This window comes from Dermacentor silvarum, chromosome 4, assembly GCF_013339745.2.
Source record: "Dermacentor silvarum isolate Dsil-2018 chromosome 4, BIME_Dsil_1.4, whole genome shotgun sequence".
Classification (NCBI taxonomy): Eukaryota; Metazoa; Arthropoda; class Arachnida; order Ixodida; family Ixodidae; genus Dermacentor; species Dermacentor silvarum.
In genome coordinates this window covers 132,532,240-132,558,784 of record NC_051157.2, presented here as the reverse complement: position 1 = coordinate 132,558,784, position 26,545 = coordinate 132,532,240, and the positions used below count along the sequence as shown (strand labels likewise).

Genomic DNA, 26,545 nt, shown 5'->3' with positions numbered 1-26,545 from the left:
GCAGAAATGTTCGTCTTCGAGTCCCTAGTCTCAGAAAGAAATGGCACTGTTAAAGAGGCACCTTCTCTTTAAAAAAAATGTGTTTTACAAAGCAAGAAAAAGCACGTCCAAGTCATGCATTTGTTAACATGTCGAGTCTATAGCTTGAAGGAACGCAAAAGCTACGGCACTTTTATTTTCACGTGTTTTCTGCCACAGATTCCTGTTCCTGTACTGAAGTTCGTGCCCCACCGCACGTCCATTCCCATACCAAAACCAGTGGCGCTGCCAATACCGATCCATGTGCCCAAGCCAGTGATCGTTCCAGTGCCGAAGCCCGTGCCGGTTAAGAAGCCGTTCCCGGTACCCGTACACGTCCCTGTTCCCAAGCCGTTCATGGTGCCCATCTTCAAGTCCGTACCGGTGCCGGTGCCAAAGCCGATCCACAAACTCATTAAAGTCATCAAGGAGATCCCTGTCTACATCAAGAAGCCGGTTCCCATATAGTGAGTGTGTCTATGACTTGTCGTGTTACGCGGCGTACCTGCCTCGATACTGACTGACCTTCTTGGATGTGGCAAAAATGAATTTCTTGTTTGCAGTTGGTCATGTACCTTTGCTATCCGCCTTTGTCTTGGACGTTAGCATATCCTGACTAGTGAGGTCAAGCGCAGCGTAAAGCAGCAAAGATTTCGTGCCATGTACTTAAGCTTAAGAAAAGCGCAAGAAAGACATGGACGAGGAGCATAGGGTAGGCGCTAACTTATAACATCAGTTAAACATCAAGAACGCAAGGCGCTATAATTGGAAGTTAGCGCTTTCTTGTCTTTCTCGTTCATCTTCTTTTTTTTCGCTGTATTTAAGCTTAAATCATGAATTAATTATGTATGCCGGCAGGGCATACGAACTTCCTGTGTTCGCGCATAAAATCGAGTGGAACTACAGCGCATATTTTTGCCAGCTTTGGCCCAAATCCGATATTTCTTTTTTCAAATTGCCATGCTGTCTTCTTTCCGAACTTAATGACGTAAACAAAGTAGTGTAGATGCTCGCTTGAAAATGTTGGATGGTATGCTTTGCCGATAGCGTGATATCAGCGTGATTTGTTTGTCTGCTGTTTATTAGCGTGACGTCAACGTGTCGGAATTGTTTTGCCGATAGCGTTATTTTTGCAGCACTTTGAGATAGACGTAGCTTTTATATCAGATAATATTCGAATGGGTAGTCTGCAACACATAACGGTAAAAAAATATAAAAAAGGTCAACATGCTTCTGAGAGACGTAGCGGTCTTACCGAACCACTAGCCAATTTCCAGCGAAGCTGTTTTTCCGGGCAGTTGCAATAATAATTTAAGTTGCATGCAATTAAATCACGCACATTAAAACGTTGCTCCTACATGACTGCTCAGTTTAAGACCTTGCTCGTATATACCGTTTACGGCCACTTTTTTGCAAAGCAGTAATTCATCCTCGCCCACCTTACTTCGCAAGAATGTTGGCCGTAATGTTCCGCCCATTTTCACTAAATGTGATCTTAGTGGCGTTTATAGTTCCCCGAGGACCGCAGGTTAAATTTTTCATTACTCCAAAACGCACTTATAACGGGCCGGATCGCTTGCATTCAAAAGTTTCTGCTCAAGCCGTAACTTGTCCACACACTTCAAGTTCGTCTACACGTTACCGATAACCTTTCAAGAAGTTTCGTAAATATAAATAAAGGGACATTTTAGCTCACCAACGACACCAGTCAGAGGTACGACGAACTTCGTAGAAAGCTGAAAAAGATAAAAAAGAGAGTTCAAAAACACTATTTTTTGTAACGCTTCTAATCAGGCCAAACCAATAATGTTTCGTTAGATATTGCACTTAACATGATCTGCATTTTCAGCATCCATAACCTTGGTTATCTCGGGACATTGAAAGCATAGGTGATAACGGCCGTATCGCACTTTCGAACAATTCATTAAGATTTTTTTTGCAAAGACAGTATTTAACCCACACCTATTTAGCTTCGCACACAAAATTGCCATAAATTTCCCCCAATGTTAGCTCAATTTAATCATGGTGGCATTTGTAGTTGTATCAGGGCGGCGGTCAAAATTTTGCGCCGCTCGTAAAACACAATCCTAACGCACCGGAGCGCTTGTATACGTAATTAGTTGCAAAGGACAAAATTAACCCACACACTTTGAGCTTCATGTCACACTTCAAACGTTGCCTGCATATTGCGTCTAATATTCCCCACATTTCCTAAAATATATAAACTTCCTGAGCTATTTAGGTTTTTTTAGCAAAGCCATGAGAACAGGGTTCTAACGCTTTTGAGCGCTTCTTATAGTCGCATCAAAAGCTTCGCTGTAAAAACTTCTGGAATTAGGTTGAATTTCCTGGGGCGTAGGCAGGCCGCTTCGGCGCGTTTATGCTAATTCACGGCAGTGTTCGTAAGAATCCGTTTGTCCTGCAGCTTCAGACAACGAATGATCACGTGGTGCACGCTGCAGCGGTAAATAGCAGCGACTCTTCCCATCGCGGAAACGTGGCTGCGCCAATCCCATTACCCAGTCTTTGCAAGAGCAATGAACCTACCATTCCCGTTCCTTTCGTTCTTTTTCTAGGACGCCAAAGGCTACACACACAACTCTTTGTCGCTTGAAATACTACCAGTAACTACCTGCCACAAGTAAGATTTTCCAAACTTTCAATTGAAGATTTCTGCAGCTGATAGGCGTGCTTTTCACGGTTGCAACACAACTCTTTGTCGCTTGAAATACTACCAGTAACTACCTGCCACAAGTAAAGTTTTCCAAACTTTCAATTGAAGATTTCTGCAGCTGATAGGCGTGCTTTTCACGGTTGCAGGCTTTCTCGCCGTTACCGCGAGTCGCAAAGGGATATGGCACACCAACATGGCTGCACTTCCGGCTTCAAAAATGTGACGTCAGGGCCTCTCCTGTTTTGTGTTTTTCCTCCATGCTCGCGATCAACCGAACGGTCGATCGCAAGACACTAAAGTTAACTGATAGCGAAATTAATGCCTTGAGAGAGAGAAATTTGTTGAGCAATGGTTTAAGAACAACTGACATATGTTCAAATATTTTTTTTCGATAAACGAACGTTCTAGTCCTCTAAACCGTAGAATAAAATACTGGCAAGCCTAAGAACGCCCTAAAGAATTTGATATGATAGCTTTTCTGCAGTCAGTTTCGGTTTCGTTTCTCAGAAGGTTACTGTGTCGTCACATCATGACGCAGAATCTGGTCAGATGGAAGCAGAACATTGCGATGTTTTGACACTCGCTCCGGCTCGCTTGCTTGCTTCCTGTGCTCCTACTTATTGTCAGGGCCGATGTAGCAGCATAGCAGACGACCGAGGGAGCCAGAGTGAGTGTTTAAACCTATCAATATCCTTCTCCCACGTGACCACCTTGTACGTCATGACGTCACTACACAGTAGAAACTGAACAGACACTGGCTGTAAAAAAGTTATCTGAAATAATTTAGGGCACTCTGAGCCTTGCCAGAACTATTTCGGGGGTTTAGAGATCCCGGACCTTCATAAAATTATTAGTCGAAAATATCATGTCAGTACAGTCGTGTAAGTAAACTGGTTTATGTTTGTTTCTCTATTTCTTCATTAATCCTATCTTTAACGACGCTTGCCGCTATCGTGGTAACGGTCTTTGTTAAGCACACACACACACGCGCGCGCACATACATACATACATACATACATACATACATACATACATACATACATACATACATACATACATACATACATACATACATACATACATACATACATACATACATACATACATACATACATACATACATACATACATACATACATACATACATACATACATAGAATCAGAAAAGCGCGCTTCTCCGTACTGTGTTTCTTAATGCGGCGAAGCCGACCTAGAAACGGGGGGAGGGGGTTTGCGAGCGACAAGTATTCGGATACTCTCGCACTCTTGCGCTGTCTAGTATGTGCCATCCATACTGTTATATACAACTGCTGCATACAATGCACAATAGCGCGAATTTTACACTATCCACGGATTTGGTAACGCCGGAAACACGTTCACGCAAAGCGTGCGAAGTATAAAGGCAATTAGTATTGACCCTTTGTTCGGCGATCTCGTAAGCGCCGCCATGTTTGATCACGTGGTGACGCGTCCATTGCTTGCCTCAGCTGCCTCCGTGTTTACAATGGATGTGCATGACGACCGGTGTGGCTCAGAAAACCTCTCTTTCGGCGGATATCGTAGAGGGAAAGTGGGCGGACGACACGAAGCTTTGGTCACAGCTTCAGAGGACATGTAAGCACTTTCGGTGCTCATTACGCCTTGTCCAAAGCGTGCCAGCAGCGTATATGGTGTTTTTACTAAAAGCGAGGCTAGAAGTGCATACTTCAACCTCTCCAAACATTCCGCTTATTATTTAAATCAAGGTTAGTGCGTTTTGCTCTTCTTTATTTGGCAATCATTTGAATCAGCGGCGTGTCACGTTTATAACTCCGTAAATTGCCACCGTGTGGTCATTATCTGATTGCTTATTTTCTGCCTAATCACTCGCGGGTGTGCTCGGTTGCGATAAGCTTGTTCTTGCTGCGCACGAGGCTTGGAACGTAGATGGTCTGTACTTTGTAATAGCTTGTACCAAGGGCGTATCATCGCTAGTCCCTCGCTTACTCTGTGGAATGTCAAGAAACGTTCAGCTTCGAAATTCGTGTGTAGTCGGTGTTGTCGCAGTCACTCATGTTTCGGCGCATTCATTTAGGAGTGAACATATTCACTTTTTCTTGATACGTGGGCGATACAGTGGGCGTAAGTTTTTGTGTGAGTTGGGGTGCATATGTATAGATAAAGTACGAGAAACTTACTATGCCAGGAAGCGGTGCTACTCCCTTTGTCACTGTGTAATGAGCAGTACTCACGCTTGCCAACGTTCCGGGGTTGAAGTCTCTCCTTTGGAGGTTAGCGATACAACAGTGGTGCAAGAGTGAACTTTTTATTGTCGAGGAAAGCCGTGAATTGCAAAGTGTCGCCGGCAACACCGGCAGTACTTATGTAAAAGCGGTCCGTCGACTTCGTCACACATTAATTTCTAATATGACAGTCACTATTTTTGCAGCCAACCACTGCACATGCCTTCTCTCTACCGCTCCACTTTTCGCAGCATGAATGGAACACAGTGCGTTAGCGAACACCCAGTTGTATTTCCGACAGATGATCGCACTGTAACAGGGCAGAAGCGGTAATGGTTTCGTATTCGTGAGCGTTCACTGAGGCAAGTGCGGCGCGCCGTCGAAAGCGGCATCTCATTTCTCTAGAGCAAACTGCTCCGCAAAGAGGTCTATAAGCCTAAAGGCCCGTTGAAACCCCCCAGGTGGCTAAAATTAATCCGAAGTCACTCACGACCCCGTTCCTCATAATCAGATTGGGGTTTTGGCACGTAACACCCACGAATTTAATTTTAGTTAGTTAAAGCGAATAGTTTTCTTTGGCGCATTCGGCCGTTTTCGTGTTAGTTCGGTGGTATGACGGTGGTAATTCTTGGGGGAGGAAAGGCGAGTAAACGCGCTGAGAGAAATGGCGCGTTTTCCATAGCCAGAATCCATAGCGGATTCTCGCTCACGAAGTATACACCGCAGACGCAGGCGAGCGTTCCGTCGAACGCTGACGGCGTTGACGCCGACACACCAAGGAGTAGTAGTAGTAGTAGTAGTAGTAGTAGTAGTAAACGTTTATTTCATGAAGGGGATTGAAGGTTGAGTGGGGTGGGGCCCTCAGTCCAGGGCTCCACTGGCCTTAGCGGCTCGCTGGGCTTGGTCGAGGAGAGCCAGTTGGCTCTCCCGTTCCGTGCTAGCAAGCCAGGTCTCCCACTGCCTGTTTCTGGGTATTTGCCCTAATTTGGGGGAATTGATATTTAGGGGCCGCGAATTGCACTCCCACGTAATGTGGGCAAGCACCAAGGAGAGTAAGCATAAAGCCCAGACCACACGTAAGCTTGCGGACGCGCGCAAGCCCACGCATGCGCAGACGGTGCGGCACGGCTCGTACGCGTCGAAACGCGGCGCGATCTCGGTGATCAGCTCCTCCGATATTGCGCTCATGGGCTGCCTCGCGTCGGCGCGCCTGGCTACGCAGCGACGGCGCGGTACATTCAACTCTCAGTTAAGCAGATTTACACCATGCAAGAAAGTGCTTCTTCTTCACTTTTTGTGCTGATCTAACAGCTCTAAAAATATAAAAATTACGTTTATAGATATCAAAGCATTTTGAAACACTGTCGATGACAAAGTACGAAGTGGCGTCTGCCAAGGCGTCAACAAGTGAGGCCTGTGAGCGCGCGCTAGGCGCGGCAACCGCAAGGCGCGTGACGTGAGCTTGCGCGCGTCCCGCAAGCGTACGTGTGGTCTGGGCGTTAGACTCGTTAGCTCTCCACGGCTTCCACGAAGGAACTCCGGGAAGGCACCGAGGGAAAGGGTGCGCGGGAGGAGGGGGGACTGTTGCTCGCTCGTTCGTTCAAGCTATTCGCTTACGGTGACTGTCGAAAGGCTTTCAGGTCTAACGAAGCCCTCGGATAGTAGAGCACGGGGCCAAGAGCTCACACAGCTCAGGCAATGCAGGCACAAGGCTTCGACTAACTCGTCGTCGTCTTATTCCTCGAAGCAGTGCATACTACTCGACAATCATCGACCATGGTTTCTGCATAACTTTCTCTCCCATTACACAGCGTGCACGAGGAGAGCCATGGCTGGAAGGGCGGCTGGAAGGGCGGTTGGCACTCGTCGGGCGCCCACGAGGGACAGCTGGCAAGCCAGCTGGCTGCGGCCGTGCACTCCGCCCAGCGTGGTCGCGGAGGCCTGAGGTTCCACCACCACCAACACGGCTCGGCCTCCGAGGCGGCACCCATCATCGCGGCCGTGCACCACGTGACACACTCCGGAGGAGGTAGAGGAGGAGGCCTGAGCGCAAGTGGCCTTGCCGCCGCACTGCAGCACGCTTCCAGGCAGTCCGCGCTCGACGCGGTGCGCCACGTTTCCTCCGCCTCGTCGGTACTCCAGCACGCGGGAGGCTCCCCTCTCGAAGCCGTCCACCACGTGACGCATGGAGCGTCGTCGGCCGCGTCGGCGCTCAGTCACCTGCCCGAACAGGTCTACATGCTCACATCTCGTTATCACAAGCACCCTGAAACTGAAACTAGTTTAGATAGATAGATAGATAGATAGATAGATAGATAGATAGATAGATAGATAGATAGATAGATAGATAGATAGATAGATAGATAGATAGATAGATAGATAGATAGATAGATAGATAGATAGATAGATAGATAGATAGATAGATAGATGTCGGAAACTGACAAGCTGGCTTTCCCGCAATACCCATTTCTTTATTGTATGGCGGCCGGTACATTATTGAAATGGTAATTAACGGGCAATACGTAAAGTGATATTACTGTTGTGCACTAGACGGTCTGGGAAAAGATGCACAGAAGCAATAACAGCGATCTAGCCAAGCATTAATGAGCATTTTAACGATGCGGGAGCGGCCTTTTTCTTTGGGGGGGGGGGGGGGAGAGAGAGAGGGGGGATGGGGCGAGGCAGTGTGAACTGTAGCAATGCAAGCTTGTGACTTTTTTAGACGGTTAGTAACTTTGGGAGACGGATGAAGTATTACCCAGTAAGATTACGCTAACAAATTTCTATAAAACTTAGTCATACTGCATGTATATGGCTATATGTGGTAAGCTCCGAATTACCAGTTACAAAGGGGTTATGTTACAATGTAGGAGCTGGTACCATGTTCTCGCAGTGACGGTGCTAATCTTGTTTTACGTCAATGTCAATCTCTCGATAACGAATATCTGCTATCGGTAAAATTAGATCTTTGGGCGGGCACTTGGTTGCCTTTAACCCTTATTTAGCTGTCTACGTCGACTTGATATTTGCCTTTAGTGTTCGTGTTATGCTAGGTGACAAATATGTCTTGTATTAAAAGCCATCTCCCCACTAATCTTGTGCACCACATTTTTTTTTTCGGTGGGTATTGTGGGAGCATTTTTGTTATACACCCAGGAATTTTGGACATTGCCCCTGGGGCCATCTGTTGAACTTCACCATAATGCACCAGCGTAACTGAATGGGCAGCATTGTTTTTAAAATGACACTTGAAAAGTCCGCCCGAATTTCAACAACTTTCACTTAGCAACTTCGAGAGGGCAACCTCCTTCTAATAACATGCGTATTTACGGCACTTATTCGTAGCTTTCCTGCTGCGTTATAACAGTGTTTTGATCCTGCAAAAATGATGCTATAACGCAGCAACCACGTTACGGCTATGTGCCGTAAATACGAATATTATTAAAAGGGCGTACCCTCTCGACACTACTAACTGAGGGCTGTTGAAATTCGGGCGGCCGTCTGAAATATCGTTCTTTCTTCTTTTTTTTTTTTTAATGCTGCCCATTCAGTTACGCTGACGTACTCCGCTGAAGCTTGACAGCTAGCCTCAGGGGCAAAGTCCAAAATCCCTGGACATGGGCAATCAAATGCTGCTCCTGCTGCCCTTGTATGTCATTCGCCTGTTTTCCTCCGTTTCTATGCTGTGGAAACTAGTATTACACAGCAATGCTATTGCCGATCGTGATACTTCAGACAAACTATATGCCATTGCGTTGAGCGTCTTGTGTACACGTGCAGTGCAGTGAAGTGCATTGCTTTCATTAGATGGTGTCACAACCATATCGCAGTTAAAGCTGGTGTTCAGCTTTAGCTGGTGTTCATTTACAATGAATTTACATATTATTAAGGTTTCGGAAGGCGAAAAAAGGGTGACGGAGGGGGGCGGGGGTATGACGGTGTTATTGTTCTGGCACCTGAACTCTCAAGCCAACCCTTGGTTGCTCCCTGAATTCTGACCGTGAACGCTTTGGTTTTGGTTTCTGTGCGCAGTACGTGGCACCCGTTTCGGCCGTACACCACCAGCACGCTGTAGCCGTGCCGACAGTGATCAAGTACGCGTCCGGAAGCAGCCACGGTTCCTCGGGTCACAAGTCTCACTACGGCAACTACGCGAGCGCCAGCAGCAGCGGCCACTACAGCTCGGGTCGTACCAAGAGCAGGTACTCGCCTTCGTCATCATCATCGTCCAGCTCGGGTTACAAGGCGAGCAGCAGCTACAACAGGCCATCGTCGGTGCGCGGTTCCTCTAGCGGTTCCTCCAGCGGTTCGTCCGGTTCTTCGAAAGGATCCTCCGGGTAAGGCGGCCTCTGATTACTGCGACCGCTCCGCGACATCGATGTTACAATGTCCGAGCATTTTGCTTTGCCTGAACCGTGATTGTGCTTCTAGGAATGCTACGCTTTTTAATGCGATAAGCGTTAAGGGCCCCGTGTCGCAGAAAATCCGCCGTCGGCGTCGGTGCCAGCGTCGGTGTCGGCGTGGATGTCGGCGTCTGTGGCGGAGAAAATCATCCCGAACCACCCCGACCGCGCAGGCCCTTCGCGTGGTGCAAGGTGTTAGTGAACAAAAATGTAATTTCTCACAGTGAAATTCGTCAGAAAAATGGTAAAGTACGACGTATACTTAACAACCTACAGACATGGTGGCGTCGGACTGTTATTTGAATGTACGAGAAAACATAATTCTGTTACGAGGAAACTCAGACACAAACCCCTTTTGCCAGCGTTTCTACCATACCAACAGGGCTCGCATTCTCGGCAGGTCAAATTGAGACTTGGCCTACCTAATGCGTTTTGGTCGCGCCAGCGTCGGGGCTATAGCAAACAATTAATAAAATAATAATAAAGGTAATAGGGCCTTTACATTTTAATATAAGACGACTTATTTTGCCCCTGCGAAAAACGTCTTCCCAGCAATGCATTTCTGATTAAAAGTGAAGCCGCCTTTAAGGGGATCGCTGTAAGCGTCGTGGCTTTGGCACTTAAAACCCCATAACTTGTTTGTTGTTGTTGGTGTTTGAAAGCTGGCTTTCCCATGTTCTGTGTTGAAGTCAATCCTACTGGAAGAAAAATGCGATGCGAACAGGTTCCGATAACGCTATCGCGTTCCACTCTTAAAGGCGAAGCTTGAGCATCCTCCAATTTTTTTATCTCTCTCTCTCTCTCTCTCTCTCTCTTTCGATGTGTGCATTTTTCTTTATCTTTCTGGCTCCCCTTACCCCTTACCCCCTGCAGGGTAGCAAACTGGATATCTATCTTCCGGTTAACCTCCCTGCCTTTCGCATCTCATTTATCTATCTCTCTCTCTCACTACGCCTTTATAGGAGCACACTATCGCAAACAAGTTTTCGCTAGATCTAAGATACCGAGAGCCCCGTCAAAACTATAAAAACACGCGGATAATCTCGCTTTCAGAAACGATAATGGATTTTTTTTTCTATAACAGACCCGGCATGCGCTCTTGGAGCCTTTAAGACAGATTTTTTTTTCAGCTAAATATAATCAAAAACTTACGTCATAATAAAGTAGTTCAAAGGTTAAAGTCATTCAAGTAGTATTTCTGCTACGCTTTCCGAAGTTTCCCTTTATGCCTCAAGGCATACGCAGAGAGATGGCGTCCAAATATTTGCAGGTATACGCTTGATATATTTATAACCTTGAATCTCAGAGGTAGCGCAGAGTTCGAACAAAATTAAATTGCTAGAAACAGCCAAAGGCACAGATGAGGGCATTTACGTATGGCTGCGAACTAGGTGGAACACCAAAATTCGTCATCATGGTGCCATTGAGGGAATCGGCTTTCCCGTACTGAACGGATTGTTAGGATTCATTATCTGCATTAGCAGATTACGCACCAATCAGGGTGACTAGGCTTAGCACTGTATAGTTTAGGTACCAAGTGCACATCAGATCGAGATGGTGTGCATTGGCTCACGTCTACCATGCAGACTGTCGCGAGGCTCGGATGGTTTTCTCCGCTCCTCCTGACATTAGCGGCAATGCCTCATCGCTAGTCGCGTCTGCTCCAATCATTTAAAATGTATTGTACGCCACAGACACCAATCAAGATATTGTTGGATGGTACTTTTATCTTTAAGTGAAGATGGACGTTGAAAAGTCAACCTTTCTTTAAAATTGTTCCTTTTGAGTTCTCGCACAGAATAATCCGCTTGGACATTCCACTTTTTAGGTGAAAGCTGACGAAAGCAAATTTCGACATAGAAAACAGTAAAATTTACCACCAGCATAAATTTAAACGTGGACAGACAAAAATTCCGGAAGCAAGCATCTCACGAGGACTGTTGACGATAATGCGATTAGCATTCAATCAGTGTAGCGAAACACAGTGTTGATAAAGACAGGTTTATTAGGAATCTGTAGGGGTCATTCTGGGACTCAGATTTCTTCTTGGCTCGATAAATCTCGTATTCCATCGTCCTTAACATCTCGCCATTTAGAAACGCAAATGAGAATCCCACTTTTAGACCACTCTATCAATCAGCTCTAATTTGGCCGAAGAGGATTAGCGGATAAAATAAAAGGGATACTCCCACTTTTACAATTTGCGCGATCGATCCACAACACTAGTGACATCATTTTGACATGACGAATTTCACTGTATTGTCGTGTTTTTAAGGCCCCTATTTCGCGAGAAAAAGTTCTCAAAAGTTGTCAGGTTGAGTCTACTTGCTTTTGTTGCAATTGTAATATTTCTTTGTCGGTAAATAATTTATTTGCATCTGGCAGACGATTTTCAAAACTACGAGCGGCGAGTGCTGTGTACCATGCGTAAAGGGAGAATCTATAACGGCCTTAGATCGTTAAGCTAGTGTAGACAATTGAAGTATTCTTTAAAGACACAATTTACGTTAATTTAGCGGTAATAAGTTAATTGTGCGACGAGGACGTGAAGGTCTAAGTTCCGCTTCTTTTTCTTTTTTTTCCTTTTTTTGTATTTCGCGTTGAAACCCCAGCGCCAATACGTCATTGTGACGTCACGGGTTTCATAGTGTTTCTTGTGTTTGTATTCGCGTTGTTGTCATTCCGTAAATGTTCTTGAAACTTGCAAAGTTCACTCTTGTGTTCTTTCAGAATTCAGAAGTTCATTTTACTCATAGTTCATTTTACTCATGGTTCATTTTACTCATTCGTTCATTTTACTCTGTAGTTCATTTTACTCAGTGGCTCGTTTTACTCAATAGCCCATTTTACTCAGTAGTTCATTTTTATCCACAAGAATTTAACTAGGTTCAAGCAGACGCTCTCAAAATCCACGACGCCACGGTGAGCTGATGGAGGGACTTCAAAATGGCGTTGGCACTCGTTTTTTTTTTTTCGTTTTTATTTTCGTCTGTTCTGACTTATCAATCCAGTTCTCGGGATAATTAAGTGCGGCATTTCTGGCATTGTAGCAGAAGGGCAGTTTACTAACACAGCTAAAATGATTTTCTTCTTTAGTGTCTGTTTATTAGAATGGGCAGTAAGCCACTGCCAGAACAAAGGATGTCAGAGATGTGGTCAGAATGGACTTCTATGGCTAGAGGTTCAGTTCCTGCCCATCCAAGCCTGCGAGATGCGCGGTAATAGGGATGCACTCCGCCTCGCGATTAATATTCATCTCAACACTTTATTTCGTTGCCTTTCTTTTCAGATGTTTTTTTTTTTTCTTTTTTGAATTACTGTGTAGGGTAGCATATTGGATTCCTTTTTGACTAACCACCCTGCACTTTCCTTTCTCGCTTGTTCTCCCTCTCTCTACGACGTACGATCGAGTGCCGGTGGGGGAAATTCAAGATGTCATCTCTACCACTCCCTAATTTTTGTTTTCTTTTTTCGTCTTTTTAGCATGCCCAGCTGTAGTGCTAACTTTCGTAGTACGTGGAAACTTTATTTCTTTGCTTTTTATTATCATTTTAATTGTAATTCATTGCCTCCTATTTCGCTACGAATGGCTAAATAGCTGAAATGTGTCACTTCACCAATCATCACACTTTATTCATTTATTAATTTAACAATGTGGAAATGTAGGCGACATTTTGTGCTTGTTTCCAACGTTTCCAATCCATAATAAGTCAATCAATCAGTTAAGCACTGACGTAGTGGCAGCTTAAAGAGTGCAATCTACCAGTTTAGCTTAGTTTCATTTATTGGCCTCGTCGCAATAAAGGTGAAGAATTAAGCACTGCGGAACGTGAAATTTGCTCTTTGTTGCGCAAACTTGTGCCCAGAAAGGCAGGCCGCACTTAAATCATGACGATAGCGGTGAACACAGTCGTCACTTGTCGATTCTTTGCTCGCGGAACAAATCTGTCTGCTCTTTAGACATGTGTCTCTATACAGTGTAGCTTACTGTTAAAGGATAAGCACTCTTGTGTGCATCTCGCACACTGCAGGCGCTACCGGGTAAAGCTACATCAATGCACTGCCCATGCACAGGTGTATAGAAAGGTGCCAGCGCCACCAGCCACAAGTTGTGCGCTACAAAGCGGAAGAATTGTACTCTTGCCAGGAAATTCGAACGTGCTCGACACTAGTGTGTTCTCTTTAACAGTGAACTGCGCTGTACATTTCATAGTAATCACTACGGCACAAGTACATTCGGAAAGATAAAACACTATTCGTGTCACGTGGGCATTCTGAGTAGACAAGAGTGTTTCGGCTATAGAAGTGGTTGACAACGTTCAAGAAAATTCTTCGAGAGAGACTCAGGCATGCTTGTATGACACGTCTTTCCTTCATTTCTATAGGTCACGGCGTTCATACTGGGTACAATTATTTCACCGTTGATTAGTGCAACTATGCAACAAACCAACGAATACAAGCCGGGATTTCCTATTCTATTCCAATGCTATTCCTTTTCGCGCATCGTCAGTGGTCTGAGCGGCGCTTCGCTCACGTTATCACTTACCACGTTATAGGCCGGTTGTGAACGGCAGATGATAAGCAAGGAATAGAATCGTGCCAAGGAATTATACCGACCTGGGTCATGCGCATGTGAAGATGTGACTCCCCACTTTCCACGCTGCCACCCGCCGTGGTGGCGTAGTGGCTTTGGCGTTGCACTGCTAAGCCCGAGAGCGCTGGATCAAATACCGTTTACGGCGGCCACATTTCGATGGGAGCGCAACGCAAAAACGCCCGTGTACCGTGCATTGGGCCCACTTTAAGGAACCCCAGGCGGTCAAAATTAGTCCGGAATCCCCCCACAACAGCGTGCCTCGTAATCATGTCGTAGTTTTGTCTCGTATAAACCCCAGAATGTCATTTTCTTCAACTGTCCATTTACAGAATCGGGTGTTCAATAGCGCCATCTGTTGTCATTTTTCGACCGCACGTATGCTTGAAAAATTAATAGATTGGTACAGGTTTTGTTGGTTTTGCCGCAGCACTCAGTGGCTCAGTGCAGTAACCGACACTCCGCTTCTTAACTATGCAGGTACCAAGTAGTCGCGCAAGTAGACATCGACCTCTCCGGCAAGCACTGAGAGCGGCCGCCATCGGACTGTCACCACATCGCCGCACTTCAAGAACCACCGGACCACGTTGCAAGCGACGCGAGCACTTCGACGACCAACGCGTCCTCTGCGAGCGGAGGACGGCATACTCATTACTTCAACACGCTGCCGGTGCAAGCGTGATCCCTCTGGTAGAAACTGTCTGCGCCTCTAAATCTACCGGCGTATTCAATCCGCTGGGACGGATAACTCTGCTATCGCTTCTCATTCTTTGGTCCTGCTCCTTACTGTGTAAAGTAGGCTTCTCCGCAAGTGTACTTGCATCGAGCGAGTGTAACAATGTGCGCGGACGGCATCTTTATGACATGAATAATTGTCGCTGAGACCGTGCTTCAATTAGGTCGAATCAGCTGCGATCTGTACGGAAGCACTTCCTGTCGTACAAAAGTATAACGTTGCCTCGTTAATTCCACTTCACTGCTTGTTTTCTCCTTTCACGTCTTGGCTTGAGCTATAAGAACCGCTTATTAATTCCCTTTTCTTTTTTATAGAAGCAAAGTGCTAATGAGATAATTCGCATTCTAGTTTGCTGCTGTTGTGAGAAATTAGACGCCGTACTTTCTTCACTTCTACAACGATTTCTACTACTGCTTGCAGTTTAATTTTTTGTCGTTCTTTTTTCACTTCAAGCAGTTCGTCATTGGGTGCTCTTAATCTCCCATTAATCACTTATCACGACGTAGTTTTTTACTCAGTTCATAGGCACTTTGGATATGAAAACCTCATCTTCCTCTCAGTGTCCGAGTGAGAGTAACCTCCGGCTGCGTTGCCGTGGCATTTTTGTAGTATCATTTTAGTGAGGTCTGGTACCCACCTACTAGCGCGAATTTGCTTCACGTCGACATCTACGGTTCCGCGACAGCGTTTGAAAAAGCTCCTATTAAGTTCCCTGCTTGCCCTTTAGAATACTTGTTTGAGAGTTTAAATGGAATATGAAAAACAATAACGTTCTACCGCAGTAAATTATAATCATCATCGCTTTATAACTCAAGGCATTTTTAAGGGGACAAATACTGAAATGAGTTACATTTTGCTGAGCTCTTTTACGGACAGAAGATAGCTAAGTCAGTCCGAAAGGCCTCAGAAATTTGAAGACAAGAGAATAGCTTATCTGCCGTGCGTACAGTTCCTCACCTTCGAGTGCACGATAAGTACTGCCGTTAAGTTGCTGCCTAATACTAGAGTACTTCAGTATTCTAGTATTAAATAACTCTGCTCGTACTCATGCAATGTGCTTTGCGCATAAGCGCATCCCTATACTTGAGCCAGTGCTCTCAGTATCGACACCCTGCTTTTGAAGAGAGACGAGAATCGTTTGAATGAAACGTGGACGCACGACTAAATGATTCCAGCCGGCATCGCGTCCTGCTTAAGAGTGTGAAGTTCAGTGCACGATATGGATGGCTGGACATGGTAAAGTTTCAAAGGACTACGTGGAGCTCAGGGGCTTGCGTGCGTGTGTGCCAAACATTTGCAGCCACCCCGATGCCGCGGCAAGCGAAATGAATAGCAAGCGTTTATACTTGCATAATTTCTGACCTTGCGCAATTCCTGTTCCAGCCTGACTAGTTAAAGGGTAACTCGAATAACAAAAGTGTTGTGCTGTTTGCGGGTGACGGCTGAGGTTGTTCTCCCATTGCCTGCTGCCAGCTGAAAGTTGGCAGCAGGCATGCAGCAGTGATGTTTTTTTTTTTTTTTTGATCACCGGTCGAGTAAGCCACATTGTTTTAACTTGTTTTAAGTGAAGCACTGTAGCCCGCGCAATGGTACATTGCCCATGCGCACATTTTGACCTGTAGAACCTAACTGCCGATAGTTGTCAATGCTGTCCTAACACAGCAAAGCCTTCCATGCCATACGCTCTCGAATCGTCCCTCTAAACCAAGCCTGCATTGGACCATGCTGCTCATTTAGTTCCTCACGAAAGAGGCAGTTCCTCGGCATTTAGGGTCATAACAGACATCTCTTTAGCTGTCGAACGATTTAGCTGATTAAGTGTGTATCATCGGGTCTCAGATATTGTCCCCTCTCCCCCAGGAAAAATAAACTAAAATTTGAATTAAAGATGCAAATTCACACTATGCTAACTACATTGGCAGCAGTTATCCCTTAGATGAAAAAAAAGGGCGGGGGGAATCAGTGATTCTGGGCACTATGGCATGGCGGCAATATCTGAGCGACGCAACGTTTCACAAATTCCTAACGAGTAGCGATGATGTATTAAAGGTGCCTTTATGTAAAGCTGTTAGGGTTTTTACATTAAGGAGCACCTCTGAAGAACACGACGTTTCATTACAAACATCTGAGCTCAGGAGATATTACCAGCCACTCAGTAGTTAGTCCACAATAGAAGCGGGTCAACGGCTTACGGCTACAGGAATCCCGTGAGGCGGCTTCAATGCGTTGCACCAGCGAACAGGACACGTATCGCGTTCTTTTTGAAACTTTCGCTGCAACTTCGCTCAGTCGGTGGTGAAGGGCGAGAGTTGTTCGCTTCACCACGGTGGCATGCCATAACGTCGCTGTCCTACTGGGTGACGGGCAGTTCAATGTAAAATCGAGTGTACTCCAACTGGTAGCAATTAGTGAAATATCGAGGTCGTTATTTATTACCTCTCCGAGGCCTGGAGCCCGAGTTTCTCATGACCCCACCAACTTGTGTCGGAAGAACTGGCTTGAGCGTCGAGCGCCAACTTGTTCTTCCACAGTTCCTGGGCACTTCTCGTGGTTAAAGCCTTCGCGGATGTGCAGACCCGTCTCCCTTTCCCCTCCCCAAACCCCCTCTTCCTTGGGATGCACCAGCGAATCAACGTCATGGTTGCCGACTACTGTAATCGCAGCGAAAATTAAACTCCTCACAATCTGGCGCGTCAGGGCACTGTTAATTGAACACGTTTTAGGACGCATGCTAACTTGCCCGCTTTCCACCACTGCTATCAGGGCACTTGTGTTCATTCCCTTGAATGTGCATGCGTAATCTGTCAGAGCATGAACTGTCTATGCCATGTTCACGCATCTGTGGAGTGCTAAAGAACGAACCTGTGACCACAATCTGCGCTCAACCCCGCCAAGTTGCTCATGCCTAATTCGCTGCTACTTTTTTTTCCTATGCTGTGTTTAATGCGCAAAGAAATGTAGGAAATGCTCATGTAGTGAACTTTCTTACGTGCATTTTCTCTGTTCTTTCGAAGCCTACAGAAGCGAGATAGAGATGTAGAGAGATGAGAGGTCGAGAGATGCGATGCGCTACCAAAGGGCCATGCCCTGTTACTATCAAAGAAAGAGCGAAGCTTCTGTCATGGCGACTAAACGCTGCTCTTCTGAGATGCGGAAAGACTCCTAAAAGGCCAGGTTTCAAAAAAACGCTGCCCATTTCGCTTACTTGTAGTCGGCAGCCATTCATCGTCTCCGCGAGGCTACGAAAGAAGTGCTCACTATGTGTTGTTATTGTTTTTTGGTCCATTTTGTAATGTTCCTTCGGCATTAACAAGTGCTTCATGCTCTCAAGCGATATGGGTGTACCTTGTTCGAACAAGCGTGTGTATCTCTGTGTATGTATGGCGTGTGTGATATGTCTGTGTACCTGCCACTGGCTCACTGTAAAAGAATGTGCGAATGAAGATGCGTTGCCCTGTAAAAGTAGGCATACCGACAGTTTAGTATTCTAGGAAGCCTCGGAAAGACAAGGAACAGTGATGTGCAGGCCTTGGTATAGGTTTTGATGCGACCATTACTGGCGAGAAATTCTCTGGAAGCCAGCTCATTTGTTGCGTGGCCCAGAGATGTGCACTTATATGTATGTGCACTATACATTTCTGCACCTACTTAGCAGTATGTGCAGAAAGGATGCCCGTGTTGCAGACTCCTGCAGACGTACCGTTCCTGGCGCTCGGATTACATGTCGTTTGACTCCATTAAACGAAGCGTACCTCAAGCGAGCGCTACCTGACAAATTGGTAAAGTCATTCATGCTTGTTGTATCCTCAAATTTGTTGCAAAGAGACTATGCGGCAAACACACAGTACCGCAATTTCGCTCTTAAAACTGCCTATATCTTCAGCCGTAGCTTCCTTTTGTGAAAAATGCGATGACTACTTTCGGTTTTCCGGCGAATTCCGCTAATTCGATGTCATATTGCGAGAAAGTTATCGCTGGTTCTACTTATCCTTTGAGTGGGTGTGTGTGTGCGTGTATGCACGCGGACCGCAGTCGTAATAAATTCAATTCACAATATGTGTGGTGCGGGAATGGTAATGCTCATAATGTGAACTATTATGCTCCATTTACCATCAAACACGAGACTTCTGGTAACGTCAGTTGTAATTTGAGGCTGGCCTTTACATCCAAAACGACGGGAGGATAGTGCACAGGCCGAGCACGGCGAGCACAGCGTGTTTTGCCAACTTTACCAACAAAACTCACTGTTAAGCTTAAAGAAAAATGTGACGTCCAAGAAAGAAAAAAAAGTCGTGTAATGGGGCATACTACGCTATTGTGAAAGGCAAAGAATCGAAGCACTGCATTAAGCGCCATTCCACGTTGGCACGGAGTAAAGCCGTTTGCCAGCCCAGTATGGAAGACCGAGTCGAGTTCAGTCTGCGCAGTAATAATCCCGAACCTACTCGATGTTGGCGAGTCGCATGAGGTTGTCGACTCTGGGCCGCTGTAATTTGAGGGCCTCTGCCGAGGATGCCGCGTGGATGTGTCTGTGTCGAACGCAAGGCGGGCTCCCAGCAGGAGCACAAAGGGAAAGAACGCGTTGTCCTCTTTATATATTTGCTTTCTTTTATGTTCGTGTTTTCTTTTCTCCATGCTTTGTGTGATGCTCGGCCAATGGCTGCGCCACGCCAAACTTCGATGCCGGGTTGCCACTGCGGGGCAGTGAGCAGCCGTACGTGACGCTAACCTCAATAAAATAATTGCTCAAAGAAGGAGTGTCTCTTTTTCCTGCCAGGTGTGGCAGAGGCTACGCGAAACACCCTCCGTAACTGCTTGACGTGTCCTCACGTTGAATCACGCGAAGCCCTCACCATGTTTTCTCCGTCCCCTTGCTCTTGTCTGCCTTCTTTTTTTAATTATAGAGTATTTAATTAGGAGATGTCGCCTTTTATTGGCGCCGGCTACTCCTTTTCACAAAGAGATATGGAAAAAAAAGAATTAACCTACACGCATTAAAACTAAACGTCGACTCCAAATCACAATAACACAGTCCAGTCACACTAATTCACACTAAGTACACTAATGCCACACTAAAACTGAAAGTCAACTCATAAAAACAGCAACACAAAGTACAGTCACAAAGGTGCACTAAAGTAAACACAAAATCCAGTCACATAAGTTCACTACTGTCACACTAAAACAAAGTCAACTCAGAAACACAGCAATACAAAGTTCAAAGTTCAGTTTGGGGGAAGACAGTGCTTTGAGGCTAATACATTCTTTTGCTTTCTGCCACTTCACTTACGTGGCCGGATTATTCAAATGGAAACAGGCAGAACTTAACAAACTCAATGTCATGATCAGGAAACTTGTTAAAATATCCCTAGGGATACCGAGTACCGCTGCAACTGACAAGCTCATGAGTCTAGGAGTCCACAACATAATGGAAGAAATCGCTGAGGCCCAACAGCTAGCGCAACACGAGAGATTGAAAAAAAAACACGAGCAGGCAGAAAGATATTACAGAGAATAGGTGTAGAACCTAATAGATAAAGGAGCCCAATAGAGGCTGAAGTGGAATTAAATACCGAAGTTAGGGATAGGATCCGAACCAACCCTCTCCCCAGAAACATGCATCCAGAAAATAATATCAAAAGGACAAAGGCAAGAGCTAAAGCACTCTTGCAGGAGATAGAACAGCAGAACCAACTGGCAGCTACAGTTGATGCTGCCTGGGTGAAAGGTAAAGAAGCCTATACAGCCATTGTATCAAATTCACAAGGAAAGGTGCAAGACGCTATCACTATTTTTACCAAGGAACCCATGGTGGCGGAACAAGTGGCAATTGCTCTAGCCATCAGGAGTAATAAGTGGGCCTTCATTTACAGTGATTCAAAAGCCGCTATAAAACGTTCTGATAAAGGCTACGTAGCTGGAGTTGCAGCTAAACTATTTGAAAACATTAGGATTAGGAGAACAGAAATCCGATGGTTTCCTGCACATATGGGGAAAGTGGACGAGACTCGGGTAAACCTCAATGAGGCTGCGCATGACTTGCCACGATGACTTGCTAACCGTGACAGCCATGACCGAGCCGTTCACCATCAGGCCGGGGAATATAGAGATCATTTAATAACTTATAATGAGATAACCAAACATTATTATCTAGGACGCAGGCAATTCCCATTGCTACACTCAAAACTAAACAGGGCTCAGGCAGTCTCGCTGCGCTTATTGCAAACGGGTACATACCCCACGCCGTACCACATTAGCAAAATATATCCAGAGAGGGAGATTAGGATGGAATGTAATGATTGTCATGGCATCATTGAATTCAAACATATGCTCGCGGGGTGCCCCGCAACTCTTCCCAGCCTCCTGGAAGAATGGACTCGATGGGAAAGAAGAATACAAAGCCCATTGCTTCAAGACCAACTAAGGGCCGTCCAGAGGGCCCATGATGTCGCTGAAGGGCTTAGCCTGACAGTGGCAACGTGGGAGCGGCCCGCCTCGGCTTAAGTCAAGCCTCCGGACATCTTTAAATAAAGTTTACACACACGCACACAAAGTTCAGTCACATAGGTGTATCTAAAGTAAACACAAAGTCAGATCACGTAACTGCACTAAAATCAGGGCACATAAGAAAGCACGGATTAGATTCAAATGAAGGTACATGAACCCAGGCGTTGAATTATCCAAAGTCGGGTAAAATCCCATAGATGAATATGTTGACTACCTTCATTCATTACACACTCTCGAGTCACTCCAACGAAACACCTGCGCCCCATGTTTTAGCAACTCCTCGTACAGCATATTGGGCACATCCAGGAACTTTTCAACACCGAAGGACACCCTGACAACGTGGTAACAACGCCGACGGATTGGACAAACAACAATTTATAAAATAAAGTTCACCTCTCTCTCTCTCTCTATCTGTATTTCCTTTTCCTTGTGCGCTCTGTCGCTGATGAAATATCACCGCGTGGCTTTGAGAAGCGTGGTTTTGGGCGGACCAGTTACAAACTCGTGGACGAAGAAGAAAATTTAGGAATTGATCTAAGACAAAAATCTATCTTTGTTGACGCTGCTGCCGAATCCTTTAGTATAATAAGACCGAGTTTGTTGCGCTGCAGGATAAATCCTGAACGAGAGCATAACATGGAGACGGCAAAGGTTCTTCGTTAAACAAAATTATCAACCGAGATATCGTAGGGCGCTGGCTGTAAGCACGTGACAGGTAAGCAGTAATTTCAAGTCTCTTGACATTTCGCACCCGTTTAGCTGTTGGTTCGCTCTTATAACTTGCCTGGCGAAGGCAATAAGCAGCTTAAAAATCGACCGCGACGACACCGTAGCCGAGTGGAAAAATCGAATATATGCTTACTAAATCTGGTACATTAATAAAAGGCGTTTGATTCAGTAGAGGTACCAACAGTCATGGAGGCATTGCGCAGTCAGAGTACCGCAGGCATATGTGAATGTCTTAACAAATATGTGTTATAATGTGAACACAGGACAAGAGAGCAGCAGGCAGCGTTGGCAGTATGTCTCAACCAGAGCAGCTCAGGCAATCTCGAGCTCGCGCCTCCCGGACGACTGGCGATGTGGCTGCAACGCCGGGCATTCCTCTTCACTACAATCGCCCCCCATCGGAAAAGGAGCCATCCTGGCGACTTATGGTGAACATAGAATCATTGGGTCGTAATACGGCTTCAGGCGTTGTACGTGGACGGTTTCATGACCACGACAGCGTTGGTCAGTAGGTGGCGTGACAGGCTCGACAATATAGTTCACAGGCGATGTCTGCGCTACAACATGGTAGAGTCCTTGATATTTGGAGACAAGCTTGGATGAGAGGCCAGCAGGAACGGCAGGAACCCAAAGCCACACAAGGGAGTCCGAAAAAAGTGACAATGCAGGTGATCATCGTCACGTCGAGATTTTTTTGCCATTGGTCGACGGCTGTAAAGGAATGGGCGAGCTGGCGACATTCCTCAGCGCGGCGGGCAGCTTCAGAGATGGGCGTACATTCGGATGAGTCCTATCTGTACGGAAGAATGGTGTCGAGGGTAGTCGAAGGTTCGCGGCCATACAAGAGGAAGAATGGGGGAAAGTTTGTGGTCGCATGTGGTGCAGTGTTGTAGGCGAACGTGATGAATGGCAAAATAAGGTCCCAATCAGTGTGATAAGAGACGACGTATTTTCAGAGGATGTCGCCAAGGTGCAGTTAAATCTTTCCGTCAGACCATTAGTTTGAGGATGGTAGGCAGTGGTGTTGCAATGAATGATGCGACATTCAGCAAGGAGCGCGTTTACAACTTCGGAGAGGAAGACACGTCCTCTATCACTCAAAAGTTCGCGAGGTGCACCGTGACGGAGAATAAAGTTTTTCAGGAGGAAGGATGCTATATCACGAGCGGTGGCAGCAGGCAGAGCGGCTGTTTCTGCGTATCGCGTCAAGTGGTCGATGGCGACGACTATCCAGCGGTTTCCGGAAGCCGTGCTCGGAAGGGTTCCATATAAATCAAATGCGATCGAAGGGTCTGGCAGGACACGGGATTGGCTGGAGTGGACCAGAGACATGCTGAGCAGGAACCTTGCGGCGTTGGCACTGAGGGCACGACCGAATGTACTTGCACACAAAGGTGTACATTCTACGCCAATAAAACCTGGAGCGAAGCCGGGTGTACGTCTTGAAGACACCCGCATGTGCACACTGCGGGTCAGTGTGCAAGGCAGAACATATTTAACCACGAAGATGTCGAGGTATGACCAGCAACCACTTGCGGACGTCAGAGACGTAATTCCGGCGATAGAGAAGTCCATCCCGCATTTCGAAGTGAGATGCTTGACGGCGCAAAGCTCGAAAAGAAGGAGGAAAAGTCGACGGGTTTGAAAGGAAGCGGATAAGAGCACTAATCCAGGCATCCTTGCGTTGCTCCAAAGCCATGTTGCAGCCTGCATGGGAACGAAAGTACTTGGTCAACGGCAGAGAGGTAGGCATCGCTTTCGGTTGAGACGGGAGAACGGGAAAGCACGTCGGCATCGGTGCGGCGGCGGCCAAACCTGTAGACAACGCGCACGTCGAAATCTTGCAACCGCAAAGCCCAGCGAACTAATCGACCTGAAGGATCATTCAACGTGGACAGCTAACAAAGTGCATGGTGGTCAGTAATTACGTCGAAGGGGCGGCCATAGAGTAGGGTCGAAATTTACCAAGTGCCCAGATTATGGCCAAACATTCATTCTCCGTAACGGAATAATACGTCTCTGCTTTAGTGAGGGGGCGGCTTTTGTATGCAACGACGTACTCGTCGAATCCAGATCTGCGCTGCGCGAGCACAGCGCAGAGTCCAACACCTCTAGCGTCGGTGTGTAGTTCGGTAGGAGCTGTCGGGTCGAAATGACACAGTATAGGCGGCGATGTTAATAGACGACGCAACTCTTGGAAGCCATCGTCACAAGCGGGCGACCAGGCGTAATTGTTCAAGTCGCCCCGTCCCTCCGTAGAAGCTGATTCAAGGGAGCGGTAATGGACGCAAAATTCCGAATGAAGCGGCGAAAGTAAGAACAGAGGTCAAGGAAGCTGTCAAGTTCTCTTACGGAGGAAGGTTTGGGGAAATCAGAAACTGCACTGAGTTTGGCGGCGTCAGGAATAATACCGAGTTTAGATACTACGTGGCCAAGGCCGCCAAAGTGGCATTTCTTCAGGTTGAGCTGAAGGCCGGCGGCAGTTAGGCACTGTAAGACTCCTCCAGCCTACAGAGATGGATGGGAAAATCGGGCGAAAAAATAACCACATTATCTAAGTAGCACAGGCACTTTTTCCACTTGAGACCACGCAAAAGGTTGTCCATCATTAGCTCAAATGTTGCGGGGGCGCTGCAAATCCCGAAAGGCATGACACGAAATTTATATGGGCCATCTGGTGTTACAAAGGCCGTTTTAGGTTGGTCTTCGGGTGCCATGGCGACTTGCCTATAGCCGCTGCGTAAGTCGATCGAAGAGAAGACCTCCGCGCCTTGGAGACAGTCAAGGGCGTGGTCAATTCTTGGAAGAGGGTGAACATCTTTGCGAGTTGTTTTGTTAAGACAACGGTAATCGACACAGAATCGAATCAATCCATCCTTCTTCTCAACAAGAACAACGGGAGATGCCCAGAGGCTATCCGAAGGCTGAATGATGCCGCGCTTGAGCATGTCAGTTACTTGGTCATCGATAACACGGCGCTCTGTCGCGGATACACGATATGGTCCTTTGTCGCAGTCGGCGCGCTGATACCCGTGTCGATGCGATGACAAACAGTCGACGTGCAGCCCAAGGGAACATGCTGGCAGTAGAAAGTAAAATAAAATCCGCTTGCTAAACGCAGACGATGTTTTCCACCTCATTCCCTCGCGTATGTTTGTTTACTGCGACGTCTATAAACGTTGCCGCCACCCCCCCCCCCCCTAAAAAATTGTCTTTTTTCTTGATTTGTTTCTTCATGTTTAAAAGTACGTCAGCTTCGTTTAAAAAAGCGCTCAAGTGCAACGCTCGCTAGTCTATATACGCGAAGGCTTAGCTAGCTAGCCTATTTGAGTGCCAGTATTTTTGTTTGATTTTTATGTGGAGCCACTGCTGTTTTATATACAATGCACCGAGGGATTTTGAAGAGTTTTAAGCATTACATCGTGGCTAAAAATATAATTTCCCAAACCACAAGAAAGACAACTCACTTGTTGTTGCGGCACACATATTGCTCTAAATATTTTTCAGACGAAGTAAAAATAAAGGAAACTTGTGAGATGACAGCGAGATGTTCCCGAAAGTTTATTTTATTCGTACTGAAAAAGAAAGCGCCTTTGACACCTTAGCATAATCGTGCAGATGGAGCACATACTATTCTCATTTATTCAATGAAAATTCTAGATAGCTTAGGAAGGTCCATCAAAGCAGGTGATGATGATTATTATTATTGCGATAGCAATTATATGGACACTCAAAAGCAGATTTCTGCCGTCGGCGTCGCCGTCGCCGTCGCCGTCAGGTTTCGTATGACGTCATTTGGAGAAGAAATCGTCGATGATAAGTGGTTCTTGAGGGAAAGGGAAAGGTTGGCGCTATCTTCTGCAGCCCTTGAGGGAGCACGGCTCAGCGCCAACGGGGAGGGGTAAGTGGGAGCGAAAGAAGGGATAGAGTGGAGTCGCCATGGCTGGGCGAAGCAAAACCGGCAGGCATAGGCGGCACGTATCAGGCCGAGATGGAAGGCCTTGGTGTGCTGCAGAGTCTGCAGGGGTGTTGTGCCAGGCCGGTCAGGCCCGGGGTGGGGTGGGAGGCCGTGAGGCCTTCCCGCTTGTAGAAATGTCCTTAGAGGCGTGCGGAGAGCCCTGACGAGTCAAGGAACTCCACGACGCCTCGAAGTGCAGAGAAATCGTCGCCGCCGAACGCTGTATGTGCGAGTGAAAGGGCGCGAGGGGCGCGTCTTCCTGCAGACTCTGCAGCACACCAAGGCCTTCCATCTCGGCCTGATACGTGCCGCCTATGCCTGCCGGTTTTGCTTCGCCCAGCCATAGCGACTCCACTCTATCCCTTCTTTCGCTCCCACTTACCCCTCCCCGTTAGCGCTGAGCCGTGCTCCCTCAAGGGCTGCAGAAGATAGCGCCAACCTTTCCCTTTCCCTCAAGAACCACTTATCACGGGGAGTGAACGCACGGCGGAGAACAAACGCGCGTTCCGCGCCGTGCTCGCTTAAGGGCTGCAGAAGTAGGCGTCTCTTTTCTCCTTTACAATCACCATATATGTAGAGCAAACGCACCTTCTTCCGACGCGCGAGAAGCCGTGGGGGAGGGGGAGGGAAGGGAGGCGACGTTTAGCTGCGGCACCAAGTGCCTATTTTGGCGCTGAGCCGTGCTCCCTCAAGGGCTGCAGAAGATA

The 26,545-nt window shown here is 46.7% G+C and overlaps 1 protein-coding gene across 1 annotated transcript in view; it reads left to right on the top strand.

Annotated features, from left to right (window-relative positions):
• The window catches only part of LOC119448906 (uncharacterized), a 60,872-nt gene extending 53,663 nt beyond the window's left edge, over positions 1 to 7,209 (top strand). The window contains exons 5-6 of the mRNA XM_037712116.1: positions 199 to 485; positions 6,726 to 7,209. Coding sequence (XP_037568044.1) covers positions 199 to 485; positions 6,726 to 7,209 — 771 coding nt within the window. The remainder of the gene's footprint in view (positions 1 to 198; positions 486 to 6,725) is intronic.
• Positions 7,210 to 26,545: the final 19,336 nt, after the last annotated feature.